Genomic DNA, 15,084 nt, shown 5'->3' with positions numbered 1-15,084 from the left:
ACTGGGTAGGACGTGGGGCATGAGGGGAGAGAAGCAGAAGTGGAGGTGGGATGGGACTGGCGACCCTGAGGGACGGCTGGGGGAGGGGAAGGGAACCCATGGCCGAAGGGGGAAATTGGGGAACCACTGGGAAGGCAGAGGATCAAAAGGGAGCATGGCCAGCTTTCCCCTGCCCACTTGGGCCCCCAGAAACCTGCTGAGATCCCGGGCCTGATCCTCTGCCCACCTAGGCCCCCTCCAGCCACGTGTGTCCTGAGGGAGTGGGAGGGAGGGATGGGGGAGCAAAAGTAAAGGCCAGACCTCTGGGATCAGCACACTTGAGGGGTGGCTAGGGGAGGCAAGGAGTTCCTACACCCAGTGGGGCCCACTCACGGTTAGGGGTCCAGTGGCAACAAGGGAGACCCTGTGGGAGACAGTGGGGAGGGGCGCAAAGGAACAGAAGGGAACAGAGCCAGTGCTTTCCCTGTCCACTTAGGCACCAGGGAGACTGTTGGGCTCCCAGGCCTAATCCTCTGCCCTTGGAGCCTCTTCTGCCATGCAGAACCAAAGCCCTGCCCTCACACCCCCACCCAGCACCCTACCTCTACACTCGGAGACCCCCTGCAACAAGCTGGGCCTAAACCCCATCCACACTCCATCACTCAGGGCTCTACCTCCAAACTCCAAAACCCCACACTGCAGAGACCCTGCATTAGATGTGCTGCCTCTCCCCCTTTGTGCAGGTCTTAAGCAGAGGCCCCACCCCACACTTGAACTTTGCCCCACCACTCCCCACTCCACACTCAAACGTCACCACCACCCCCCGCCCCCCCCCCCCGCCTAGGCCCCACCCACCCTAAACCCCTCCCTTGCCTAAGTTCCACCCCTTCCTAAACTCCGCCCATTAAACGCACCAACCTTCAAAGTATAGGGGTCCCAGAAGAAGAAGAGAAAAAGAAATGGTCTGAGAAAATATTTGAAGAGATTATAGTATAAAATCTCCCTAACACAGGAAATAGTCAATGAAGTCCAGGAAGCACAGAGAGTACCATACAGGATAAACCCAAAGAGAAACACATCAAGACACATATTAATCAAACTATCAAACATTAAATACAAAGAAAAAATATTAAAAGCAGCAAGGGAAATAACATACAAGGGAATCCCCATAAGGTTAACAGCTGATTTTTCAGCAAAAACTCTACAAGCCAGAAGGGAGAGGCAGGACATATTTAAAGTGATGAAAGGGAAAAACCTATAACCAAGATTACTCTACCCAGCAAGGATTTGCTTTAAAGATAAGCAAAAGTTAAGAGAATTCAACACCACCAACCAGCTTTACAACAAATGCTAAAGGAACTCCTCTAGGCAGGAAACACATGAGAAGGAAAAGACCTACAATAACAAACCCAAAACAATTAAGAAAATGGTAAGAGAAACATACATATTGATAACTACCTTAAATGTAAATGGATTAAATGCACCAACCAAAAGACATAGACTGGCTGAATGGGTACAAAAACAAGACCCGTATATATGCTGTCTAAAAGAGACCCACTTTGGACCTAGGGACACATACAGACTGAAAGAGAGGGGATGGAAAAAGGATATTCCACACAAATGGAAATCAAAGAAAGCTGGAGTAGCAATTCTCATGTCAGACAAAATAGACTTCAGAATAAAGACTATTATAAGAGATAAAGAAGGACACTATATAATGATCAAGGGATCAACCAAGAAGAAGGTATAACAATTGTAAATATTTATGCACCCAACATAGGAACACCTCAATACATAAGGCAAATGCTAACAGCCATAAAAGGAGAAATCAACAGTAACACAATGACAGTAGGGGACTTTAACACCCCACTTTCACCAATGGACAGGTCATCCAAAATGAAAATAAATAAGGAAACACAAGCTTTAAATGACACATTAAACAAGATGTACTTAAGTGATATTTATAGGACATTCCATTCAAAAACAACAGAATACACTTTCTTCTCAAGTGCTCATGGAACGTTCTCCAGGATAGACCATATCCTGGGTCACAAATCAAGCCTTGGTAAATTTAAAAAAACTGAAATCGTATCAAGTATCTTTTCTGACCGCAACACTATGAGACTAGGTATCAATTATAGGAAAAAACTGTAAAAAATACAAACACATGGAGGCTAAACAATATGCTACTAAATAAACAAGAGATCACTGAAGAAATCAAAGAGGAAATAAAATATACCTAGAAACAAATGACAATGAAAACACGACGACCCAAAACCTATGGGATGCAGCAAAAGCAGTTCTAAGAGGGAAGTTTATAGCAATACAACCCTACCTAAAGAAACAAGAAAAATCTCAAATAAACAACCTAACCTTACACCTAAAGCAACTAGAGAAAGAACAAAAAAAAAATAAACCCCAAAGTTAGCAGAAGGAAAGAAATCATAAAGATCAGATCAGAAATAAATGAAAAAGAAATGAAGGAAACAATAGCAAAGATCAATAAACCTAAAAGCTGGTTCTTTGAGAAGATAAACAAAATTGATAGACCATTAGCCAGACTCATTAAGAAAAAAAGGGAGAAGACTCAAATCAACAGAATTAGAAATGAAAAAGGAGAAGTAACAACTGACACTGCAGAAATACGAAGGATCATGAGAGATTACTACAAGCAACTATATGACAATGAAATGGATAACCTGGAAAAATGGACAAAATCTTAGAAGAGCACAACCTTCTGAGACTGAACCAGGAAGAGAAAATATAAACAGACCAATCACAAGCACTGAAACTGAAACTGTGATTAAAAATCTTCCAACAAACAAAAGCCCAGGACCAGATGGCTTCACAGGCGAATTCTATCAAACATTTAGAGAAGAGCTAACACCTCCCCTTCTCAAACTCTTCCAAAATATAGCAGAGAGAGGAACACTCCCAAACTCCTTCTACAAGGCCACCATCACCCTGATACCAAAACCAGACAAAGATGTCACAAAAAAAGAAAACTACAGGCCAATATCTCTGATGAACATAGATGCAAATATCCTTGACAAAATACTAGCAAACAGAATCCAACAGCACATTAAAAGGATCATACACCATGATCAAGTGGGGTTTATTCCAGGAATGCACGGAATCTTCAATATACACAAATCAATCAATGTGATAAAACATATTAACAAATTGAAGGAGAAAAACCATATGATCATCTCAATAGATGCAGAAAAAGCTTTCGACAAAATTCAACACCCATTTATGATAAAAACTCTCCAGAAAGTAGGCATAGAGGGAACCTACCTCAACATAATAAAGGCCATAGATGACAAACCCACAGCCAACATCATTCTCAATGGTGAAAAACTGAAACCATTTCCTTTAAGATCAGAAACAAGACAAGGTTGCCCACTCTCACCACTATCATTCAACATAGCTCTGGAAGTTTTAGCCACAGCAATCAGAGAAGAAAAAGAAATAAAAGGAATGCAAATCGGAAAGGAAGTAAAACTGTCACTGTTTGCAGATGACATGATACTATACATAGAGAATCCTAAAGATGCTATTAGAAAACTACTAGAGCTAATCAATGAATTTGGTAGAGTAGCAGGATAAAAAATTAATGCACAGAAATGTCTTGCATTCCTATACACTAATGATGAAATATCTGAAAGAGAAATTAAGGAAACAGTCCCACTTACCATTGCAACAAAAAGAATAAAAGATCTAGGAATAAACCTACCTAAGGAGACAAAAGACCTATATGCAGAAAACTATAAGACACTGATGAAAGAAATTAAAGATGATACAAACATATGGAGAGATATACTATGTTCTTGGATTGGAAGAATCAACAGTGTGAAAGTGACTATACTACCCAAAGCAATCTACAGATTCAATGTAATCCCTTTCAAACTACTAATGGCATTTTTCAAAGAACTAGAATAAAAAATTGCTCAATTTGTATGAAAACACAAGAGACTCTGAATAGCCAGAACAATCTTGAGAAAAATAATGGAGCTGGAGGAATCAGGCTCCCAGACTTCAGACTATACTACATAGCTACAGTAGTCAAGTCAGTATGTTACTGGCACAAAAACAGAAATATAGATCAATGGAACAGGATAGAAAGCCCAGAGATAAACCCACGCATCTACGGTCACCTAATCTATGACAAAGGAGGCCAGAATATACAATGGAGCAAAGACATACTCTTCAATAAGTGGTGCTGGTAAAACTGGACAGCTACATGTAAAAGAATGAAATTAGAACACTCTCTAACACCATAAACAAAAATAAACTCAAAATGGATTAAAGGTCTACATGTAAGGCCAGACACTATTAAACTCTTAGAGGAAAATATAGGCAGAACACTCTATGACATAAATCGCAGCAAGATCTTTTTTGACCCACCTCCTAGAGTAATGAAAATAAAAACAAAAAATAAACAAATGTGACCTAATTAAATTCAAAAGATTTTGCACAGCAAAGGAAACCATAAACAAGATGAAAAGACAACCCTCAGAAAGGGAAAAACTATTTGCAAATGAAGCAACTGTCAAAGGATTAACCTCCAAAATATAGAAGCAGGTCATGCAGCTCAGTATGAAAAAAACAAACAGTGCAGTCCAAAAATGGGCAGAAGACCTAAATAGACATTTCTCCAAAGAAGATATAGACTGCTGACAAACACATGAAAAAATGCACGTCATTATTAGAGAAGAGCAAGTCAAAACTGCCATGAGATGTCACCTCACACTGGTCAGAATGGCCATCATCACAAAATCTACAAATAATAAATGCTGGAGAGAGTGTGGAGAAAAGGAACCCTCTTGCACTGTTGGTGGGAATGTAAATTGATACAGCCACTATGGAGAACAGTATGGAGGTTCCTTAAAAAACTAAAAATAGAATGACCATATGACGCAGCAAGCCCACTACTGGGCATATACCCTGAGAAAACCATAATTCAAAAAGAGACAATGTACCACAATGTTCATTGCAGCACTATTTACAATAGCCAGGACATGGAAGAAACCTAAGCGTCCATCGACAGATGAATGGATAAAGAAGATGTGGCACATACATACAATGGAATATTAGTCATCCATAAAAAGAAACGAAATTGAATTATTTGTAGTGAGGTGGATGGACCTAGAGACTGTCATACAGAGCGAAGTAAGTCAGAAAGAGAAAAAAAAATACTGTATGCTGACACATATATATGGAATCTAAAAACAAGAAGAAAAGGTTCTCATGAACCTAGGGGCAGGACAGGAATAAAGGCACAGATGTAGATAATGGACTTGAGGACACAGGGAGGGGGAAGGGTAAGCTGGGACGAGGTGAAAGAATAGCATTGACATATATACACTACCAAACATAAAATAGGTAGTGGGAAGTAGCTGCATGGCACAGGGAAATCTGCTCGCTGCTTTGTGACCACCTAGAGGGGTGGGATAAGGAGGGTGGGAGGGAGATGCAAGTGGGAGGGGATGTGGGGATATACATATGCATATAGCTGATGCACTATGTTATACAGCAGAAACTAACACAACATTGTAAAGCAATTACACTCCAATAAAGACGTTAAATAAAAAAGATAAAAAAATAAAAAAGAGCACCTACACAAAACCTATAGCTAACATAATACTTAATAGTGAAAGACTGAGAGTTTCCCCTAAGATCAGAAACAAGGCAAGGATATATGCTTGTACCACTCTTACTCAACATAACACTGGAAGTAATAGTCACCATAAGGGAAGAAAAACAAAAGACAGACTAGAAGAAAAAAACTGTCCCTGTTTATAGCTGACATGATTATCTATGTAGAAAATCCCAAGGAATGTACAAAACAAAAACTTCCAGAACTAATTAGTGAGTTCTGCAGCAAGATAATAGATTACAAGATCAATATACAAGTTATTTGTAACCCATATACAAATTATATTGATATTAGTCTATGGCTTTGCTGTTGTACTCACCAATTATATAATTTGTATATTGATTTGTATATATGTATATGTACATAATTTGTGTATACTAGTGATTAATAGCTAAAAGGAAAAACACACCATTTACAACTTTTCCAAAGAAAATGAAACACTTAGATATACACTTATAAATCATGTATGTCATCTGTATGCCAAAAATTACAAATCCTAATAAGAGAAATCAAAGACTATATTAGTTTTCTAGGGCTGCCATAACAAATTACCACAAACTTAGTTTAAAACAACAACTTAATTTTCTTACAGTTCTGGGGGCTAGAAGTCCAAAATCAAGGTAGTGGCAGGGCCATGCTTTCTCTAAAGGTGCTAGGGGATGATTCTTTCTTGCCCTTTCCAGTTTCTGGTAGTTATTAGTAAGCCTTAGTGTTCCTTGGCTTGTAGATGCATCATTCCAACCTTGCCTCTGATTTCACATGGCTTTCCTTATGTGTCTGTGTCCGTATTTCCCTCTTCTTTTAAGGATACTAGTCATTAGAGTAGTGCTCACTCTAATCCAATATGACCTCACCTTAATTTGATTACATCTGCAAAGTCTGTATTTCCAAATAAGGTCACATTCACAGGTACTGAGAGTTAGGACTTGAATATTTTGGGGAACACAATTAAACCCATAATAAAGACCTAAAAATGAAGATACATATCATGTTCATGGATTGGAAGACTCAGAGAGTAAAGATGTCAATTATCCCCAAATTGAAATTCTATTACAACTCAGCAAACTCTTTTTTTTGTAGATATAGGTTACTTTATTCTAGAATTTATATGAAATGGCAAAAGATCTAGAATAGTTAAGTCAATTTTAAAAAGGTAAAGTGGGAGGAATCACTCTACCCAATATTAAGAAATCCTATAGAGTGACAGTAACCAAGACAGGGTGGTACTGGCAGAGGGATAGGCACACTCAGACGTGTGCAGAGAAAATACAGAAATAGACATACACAAATATAAAGGCACAAAATCAATTTATTGAAGGTAGTCTTTTCAACAAATGGTACTAGAACAACTGGACACCCATAAGGCAACAAAAACAAAGAAATAACATGAAGCTAAAGTTTATAATGTATGCAAATATTAACTCAAAATGGATCACAGACTTAAATGCAAAACATAAAACCATGAAAACTTCAGGCAAAAATGTAGGAGAATATCTTTGGGATCTGGAGCTAGAAAAGGAGTCCATATATATATATATAGGTTTTTTTGTTTTCTGTTTTTTACCGTACGCGGGCCTCTCACTGTTGTGGCCTCTCCCACTGTGGAGCACAGGCTCCGGACGTGCAGGCTCAGCGGCCATGGCTCACGGGCCCAGCCACTCCGCGGCATGTGGGATCTTCCCGGACCAGGGCATGAACCCATGTCCCCTGCATCAGCAGGCGGACTCTCAACCACTGTGCCACCAGGGAAGCCCAAGTCCTTAGATTTAACACCAAAAGCTAAATCCATAAAAGGAAAAAGTAATAAGCTAGACCTTATCAAAATTAAAAAGTTTTGCTTTTCAAAAAACCCTGCTAAAAGGATAAAAAGCTACGCACTGGGGAAAATTTTTGCAAACTACATATCAAACAAAGGACTAGTATTGTCTAGAATAAAGAAAGCACTCTCTCACAATCCAACAGTTAAAAAAAAAGATACAATTCAAAAATGAAGCAGTCATTTCACCACAATGGATACAGGGATGGCAAATAAGCACACCATCATTAGCTCCTAGGGAAATGGAAATTATAACCACAAAGAGATATCATTACACACCTATCAGAATGGCTAAGATTAAAAAATGGTGAAAAAACCAAATGCTGGTAGAGATACAGAGAAACTGTCACTCATGTTCCTGGTGTGAATATAAAATTGAAAAGCCACTTTGGAAAATGATTTGTCCATTTCTTATAAGAGAAACGTTCATTTACTATATAACCCAGAAACTACTCTCTTAAACTTTAGACCAGAGAAATGGAAGTTTATGTTCACGCAAAAATTTATACAAAAATGTTCACAAGCAGCTTTATTTGTAAGGGCAAAACACTTTTTTCCCCTTAGGGTTTCCTTTTAGTAAGAATTTTGATTCAGAATCAGGTATAACCTCACATTAATAATATTAGAATGTTTTGTTCCAAAATGATTTACCGAGGCTTAGTAAGAGTGATGAAAGATTTACCGTATGTATTGTATTTGTAAAGTTTCCTTCTCATTTGAATTCTGTAAAGTAAGATTAAAAGTAATGATTAAAACACTAAATAAAAGTAACGTTTACAACAATAGTTAACATTTATTAAGCATTAACTATGTAGCACACATTGCTTTAAGGCTTTACGGTATATGTATTTACTTCTTTAAATTGCAGAACACTATGATGAAATATGTGATATTAATGGAAACTAAAACAAATAGGGGTTAAGTAACTTTTGCAAAGGAACACCCACATACTAAATGGTGGAGCTCAGGTGATACTGTACAAGAGAACCCTACATTTTAGGGTTGAGCTCTCATATGAATTCACTAATGTCTAACTAGGATTGAAATATGATGGAAAGTAATTCTGCACTTATATTAATCTAGCCTTTCTTAAATGTGAATTCTCTGAAGGTGAGTTACTTATGAGTTTAAGTAAAAAAGGATTCTCACATTCATAATCTGAATTTTCTGATATCCCAAAGGTGAATGTCATGGACAAACAGGTAAAGGATTTACTAAATTAATTTTTTCATACAGTTTTTCTCCATTATGAAGTTTCTGATGTTGAGTAAGGTGTGAATGACGTCTAAAGTCCTTACCACATGCATTACATTTATAAGGCTTCTCGCCAGAATGAATTCTCTGATGTTGAGTAAGTTGTGATCCACGATTAAAGGCCTTTCCACATTCGTTACATTTGTATGGTTTCTCACCAGTATGAATTCTCTGATGCTGAGTCAGATGTGAACCGCGAATAAAGGCCTTCCCACATTCATTACATTCATAGGGCTTCTCACCAGTATGAACTCTCTGATGGTAAGTTAGCTGTGAGCTACGAATAAAAGTCTTATCACATTCCTTACATTCATATGGTTTCCTACCAGTATGAAAAATCTGATGTAGATTAAGTTGTGAGGCACAAATGAAGACCTTCCCACACTGCTTACATTCATAGGGATTCTCACCTGTATGAATTTTCCGATGTTGAGACAGTTGTGAGCCATAAATAAAGGCCTTTCCACATTCTTTACATTCATAGGGCTTTTCACCAGTATGAATTCTCTGATGCTGAGTAAGATGTGAGCCACGAATAAAGGCTTTCCTACATTCCTTACATTCAAAGGGTTTTTCACCAGTGTGAATTTTTTGATGTTCAGTAAGTTGTGAGCCACGAATAAATGATTTCCCACATTCTTGACATTCATATGGTTTCTCGCCAGTATGAATCCTCTGATGTCGAATAAGCTGTGAGCCATAGTTAAAGGCCTTTCCACACTGTTTACATTCATGTGGTTTCTTACCTGTATGGATCCTCTGATGTTCAGTAAGTTGTGAGCCACGAATAAAGGACATCTCACAATCTTTACATTTATAAGGCTTTTCACCAGTATGGAGTCTATAATGTAGAGTAAGCTGTGAACCATAACTAAAGGCTTTCCCACATTTCTTACATTCATAGGGTTTCTCACCAGTATGAATTCTCTGATGTTCAGTAAGTTGAGAGCCACGAATAAAGGCCTTTCCACATTCCTTACATTGATAGGGTTTCTCTGCAGTATGAACTCTCTGATGGTAAGTAAGTTGTGAGCCACGAAAAAAGGCCTTCCCACATGCATTACATTCATAGGGTCTTTCACCAGTATGAATTATTTGATGCTGAGTAAGATGAGAGCTACGAATAAAGGCCTTCCCACACTCTTTACATTCATAAGGTTTCTCTCCAGTATGAATTCTTTGATGACAAATAAGTTGCGAGACACAGATAAAAGCTTTTCTACATTCCTTACATTCATAGGGTTTCTTAGCAACATGAACTCTCTGATGGTAAGTAAGTTGTGAGTCCCAAATAAAGGCCTTTCCACATTCTTTACATTCATAGAATTTTTCATCAGAATGATTTTTCTGATGTTCAGTCTGTTGAAAGCCAAGGATAAAATATTTTCTGCACGCTTTACATTCATAGAATTTCTCAGTAGAATGAATTCTCTGTTGTAATGTAAGGGATGTGGTTTGACTAAAATTAGGCATTTCTTCATAGACTACTAGTTGCCTAAAAAGTCCCTCTTTATTTCCTAAATGGCTTTCAAACTGGTCTCTGCATTCCTTATCATCTTGAAAACTTTTACACTCACACTTACGGCTTGTAAGTTGTTCTACTATCTCCCATTGAGATGCTTCTAGTTCATAAATTTCTCTTTTTGATGATAGCTTCTTGGTTTCACACCTGGATTCCCAGTCTGTAAGATAACAAGTAAACAAATGCTATTTTCATATTCCTGGAAAAATGAAACTTCTAAGATAGAAATGGTGGACTCAAACTGAATATCATACTCATAAGATGTCAGTGCAACCAATGGAATAGAAAAGAAAAATCCATAAATAGACACAATTATAAGTGCAAATTTAGCATACAGTAACAGTAGCAGCTAAAACAAGTAGGGAAAAGATGGACTCTTTTTTAATAAATGAAAGTGATAAACATAAGGATAAACATAGGAGACACTGCTTTGGGAAAGATCCCCAGTGCTCTCCTTACTTGCTGCAAATAATGAAACCTTCCTTCTCCCTTAAAAAAACAAAAACAAAAAAAAAACACGACATAAGGATAAACATAGAGAAAAAAAGATGAAATTGCATTAGTACCTTAGAGCTTACAGTAGGATAAATTCCAAGTGGATCAGATATCCTTACTCAGAGAAATGAAAACACAGAAATAACTAGAATAAAACTTGGGTGACTTCTTCTATAACTTAGGAATGGGGAAATTTTTCCAAATCACAACTTGATAAAAATGACCACATTGGGACTTCCCACATCCAGTAGTTAAGACTCCATGCTTCCACTGCAGGGTTCAATCCCTGGTCGGGGAACTAAGATCCCACATGCCGTGTGGTGGGGCCAAAAAAAAAATGATGTTGGATTAATTATCTATGTAGAAGAAGTAAAATTTTAAAAAATGACCATGTTACAGTAAAAAACAAAAGAAAAGGTTAGCATGTCAAAAACACACTAAGGAAAGTAAAAGGACAAGCTGGGAAAAAATAGATATGTATAAATATCTATACTTATGTGAACTCTATCTCAAAATTGCACTAGCGGGACTTCCCTGGTGGTCCAGTGGTTAAGACTCCGCGCTTCCACTGCAGGGGGCACAGGTTCGATCCCTGGTCAGGGAACCAAGATCCCACATGCTGTGTGGCATGGCCAAAAAACAAACAAAAAAATAAAGCAATAAAAAAAAATTTTTTAATTGCACCAGCAAATTTCAAAATTTTTGATGCAGAAAGTTTTCACTGAAGCATAATTTGTTACAGAAAAAGATTAATAACCCAATTGTCCATCAGTAGGTGGCTGGTTGAAATAATCATGGTATATCCACATCATGGAGTACTATGAAGCAGTTAAAAAGGAATATCTCTTTATATTAATATGAAGTGCTGACTGAAATACACTATTAATTGTAAAAGAAATGTCGAGCTTCCCTGGTGGCGCAGTGGTTAAGAATCTACCTGCCAATGCAGGGGACATGGGTTCAAGCCCTGGTCCAGGAGGATCCCACATGCCATGGAGCAACTAAGCCCGTGTGCCTAGCCCATGCTCAGCAGTAAGAGAGGCCACCGCAATAAGAGGCCCGCACACCGCAATGAAGAGTAGCCCCCACTCACCGCAACTAGAGAAAGCCCACACACAGCAGCGAAGACCCAATGCAGCCAAAAATAAATTAATTAATTAAGAAAAAAAAAAGAAATGTCAACAAAAGTATGTATAGTTATGCTCTTTTTTATCTTAGGAAGGAGAGGAGGTAGAGGAAGTATAAATGTATAATACACATTTGCTTTTATTTTAAAAAGGGAGAGGAATAAACCCCATAGTTACAGGGTAGGGAAGGAACAGGTGGAGGAGCCAGGAATAGAGGTCAGATTTCTTTGAATATAACTTGTTTTGTAGATTTGACTTTGGTGGTATATAAATATATTAAATAATTATAAAACAAAATTAAATTACAAGAAAGCACAGCTTAAAAATTGAAAGAAAAAAAAAAGAACCAATATTTACAATTGGTGGCATAACCATACAAGGAAACTACTTCAAATAACTTTCAAACATAGTAATTTGACTGTGATATACCCTATGAAGGGAACAAAAAACTGTGAAAACAATTATCTCAAACTGTTTTGAGTAATCATATTGTTAGTTGTAGTGTTGATCTTCTTATTTTAGAGGCTTCTTGTATAATGTGGGATAAAATATGTAATTATGTGATATTCTAATTGCATCATTCTTAGTGTCCTTGATAACTGGGACTCCTGGCATGGGAGAAAATAGATGCAGCTGTAAGATCTTAAAAAGGGTTAAATAAAAAGCCTATAATTCAGAATCTGAATTGAATTGCTATGAACCCATGCTATAGTTTATCTTATGTTTTTTAATTAAGACTTTATTTCTTAAGAGTAGTTTTAGGTTTACAGAAAAACTGAATTAAGTCCAGAGAGTTCCCACATGCTCCCTTTTCCTTCCCCTCCAGGTTCCCTGATCAGTAATAACTTAATATCTTGCATTGGTGCAGTACATTTGTTAAAACTGATGAATCTATATTGATACATTATTTTCTTCTATTTCTGTTCTCCCTGACTCACCCTAGCCACACTTACCTGTTGATCCTCAAAAGGATCAAACTCACTGCTACCTCAGTTCCTCTGCAACTGCTAGTCCCTCCGCCTTAACTGCTCTTCTTGGGAATTCCCTGGCAGTCCAGTGGTTAGGACTCTGAGCTTACACTACCGAGGGCCTGGGTTTGATCTCTGGTTGGGGAACTAAGATCCCACAAGCCATGCAGGGTGGCCAAAAAACAAACAAAAAACCCTAAAAAACAAAAACCTGCTCTTCTCCCAGAATTTGCATGGCTTACTCTATTCATGTCTCCCCTCAAATGCGAGCACCTCAGAGAGCCATCCTTAACCACTCTTTCTATAAGAACACCTCCCCCCATTACTTTGTGATTCTCTATGCTTTTTGTTTTACTTCATAACACTCATCACTCTTTGTATATTTTTATTTGTTACTATTTCTTCTGCTAGGAAAGATCAATGGGGATACAGAATTTTTCTTGTTTACTGTTATATTCTCAATACTTATAATATAAAGGGTATTTAAAAATATTTGTTGGATAAAGACTCATACAGGTTTCACTGGGTCAAAAATATAAAATGTTAAAATGGTTATCACCGAAAAAGGAGGGCTATTCCCTGTTTGAAAATACAGGGGAACATGAAAGAAAACAAGGGAAGTGGTAAATGGAGCAAAGAAGGGGATTCCTTAGGTAACTGATGCTAAAACAGTTTTGTCCTCCAGGGCTCAGGATTTTACTCTACAGGCCTAGGAGTAAAAGGCCTTGGTTGGGTCTGTGAGGAGAACTTTGGAGCTAATAACTCAAAGGTGTGGCCAACTTATGAAGGAATTTAACAACAGCCTCCCTTTGCCTGATCATCTCTTACTCACCTGGGCTCAGACCTCTTGTCACATCCCGTACAACTTTCCAAGGGTCCTTCCCTTGCTCCAATAAGGAGAGCACATCTGGCTTAGAAATGGAAAATCCTGCTTATAAGAATGGAAATAGATACGGTTACACTCTGTTTGTCCAGAATTAAAATTGAGTCCACTGTTCATCAAGTAAGAAGGTCAATTACAGAAAGATTCAGAGAAAGGATATCTGAAGAAAAGAGTAGATAAAAGTGCCCAATGGAGCTGTCCATTTCAAAGTTTATAAAGCACAAAAAATTTATTTGGGACTAGGGGTCTGAAATTCAGCTAGGCACTTGGAAACTTTTCTAAATTTCACAAAGACTGAAGCTGAATTATTAGGAACAGACAAAATTACCCAGTGAGACCAGGTTGCTGTAGTTCTCCAACATCACGTCTCTGTACAAATCCTTCTGTTGCAAGTCCAGGCACTCCCACTCTTCCTGTGAGAAGTCTATGGCCACATCCTTGAATGACACCAAACTCTGAAATGACAACCCACGGTTAATGGTAAGTAAAGAAATATTTTTTAGAAGTAATGAGAGAAGAAAAGTATTACATAAAGTGGCCAAAACAGAAATATGTTGAAGCTGGAAGCTTGCAATATGGCTAAGTAACAGAAAGGAAGAGAGTGTGATAAATGCAGAGCACCTAAATAGTTTCTAAACATTCCTATTACTCTGTCATAGCTTTTTGTGAACAGTTACAAGAATGAACAAAAGCCAGGTAAGTGGAGTTCTCTGATTAAATGAAATACTGTGTGCAAGCACATAACATATGCAAATTCTCAAATAAGTTGCAAATTCCTTCCTCCCCTCTTCCCTTTAAAGAATTGAAAATAAGAAAAAGGAAGGAAGGAAGGGAGGGAAGAAAGAGAGGATGGGAGGAGGAAGGGAGGGAGAAAAAAGAGAAAAAAACAAAACTGATGGGCCCATTCCAAATATCTTTTAAAATGTTTATCTTAGGGCTTCCCTGGTGGCGCAGTGGTTGCGGAGTCTGCCTGCCGATGCAGGGGACGCGGGTTCGTGCCCTGGTCCGGGAAGATCCCACATGCCGTGGAGCAGCTGGGCCCGTAAGCCATGGCCGCTGAGCCTGCGCGTCCGGAGCCTGTGCTCCACAATGGGAGAGGCCACAGCAGTAAGAGGCCCGTGTACCACCAAAAAAAAAAAAAAAAATGTTTATTTTAGAAAATAAGATTTCTATATAATTTAAGAATTTATTTCCAACTCAAGTCTCAGAATAACTTAGCAATAATATTCTTCCTTGTCCTGGCAAATCCTTTCATAGACATCATTTTTATAAGGTATATAATATTCCATATTATAATTATAATCTTTTTCTCTTTTTTTTGCTGCACAGCGCAGCTTGTGGGATCTTAGTGCCCCCACCAGGGATTGAACCCCAGCCCTTG

At 38.1% G+C, this 15,084-nt stretch overlaps 1 protein-coding gene across 6 annotated transcripts in view; it reads right to left on the bottom strand.

The window, feature by feature from the left end:
• LOC132510364 (zinc finger protein 420) overlaps window positions 1-15,084 on the bottom strand; it is a 171,813-nt gene that overhangs the window by 37,554 nt on the left and 119,175 nt on the right. For 4 of the 6 annotated variants that reach the window (XM_060132321.1, XM_060132325.1, XM_060132326.1 and 1 more), the window contains 3 exons: window positions 14,032-14,158; window positions 13,653-13,748; window positions 7,186-10,390 (listed from right to left, as the gene is read on the bottom strand). In XM_060132321.1, the coding sequence (XP_059988304.1) occupies window positions 8,643-10,390; window positions 13,653-13,748; window positions 14,032-14,158 (1,971 nt within the window). In that variant the 3' untranslated portion in view covers window positions 7,186-8,642. Of the gene's footprint in view, window positions 1-7,185; window positions 10,391-13,652; window positions 13,749-14,031; window positions 14,159-15,084 lie in introns of those variants that run through there. The other 2 variants (XM_060132331.1, XM_060132336.1) reach the window with 2 other exon arrangements.

This window comes from Lagenorhynchus albirostris, chromosome 19, assembly GCF_949774975.1.
Source record: "Lagenorhynchus albirostris chromosome 19, mLagAlb1.1, whole genome shotgun sequence".
Lineage (NCBI taxonomy): Eukaryota > Metazoa > Chordata > Mammalia > Artiodactyla > Delphinidae > Lagenorhynchus > Lagenorhynchus albirostris.
Note: the sequence above shows the minus strand (reverse complement) of the source record. Positions and strands in the feature narration are given on the sequence as shown.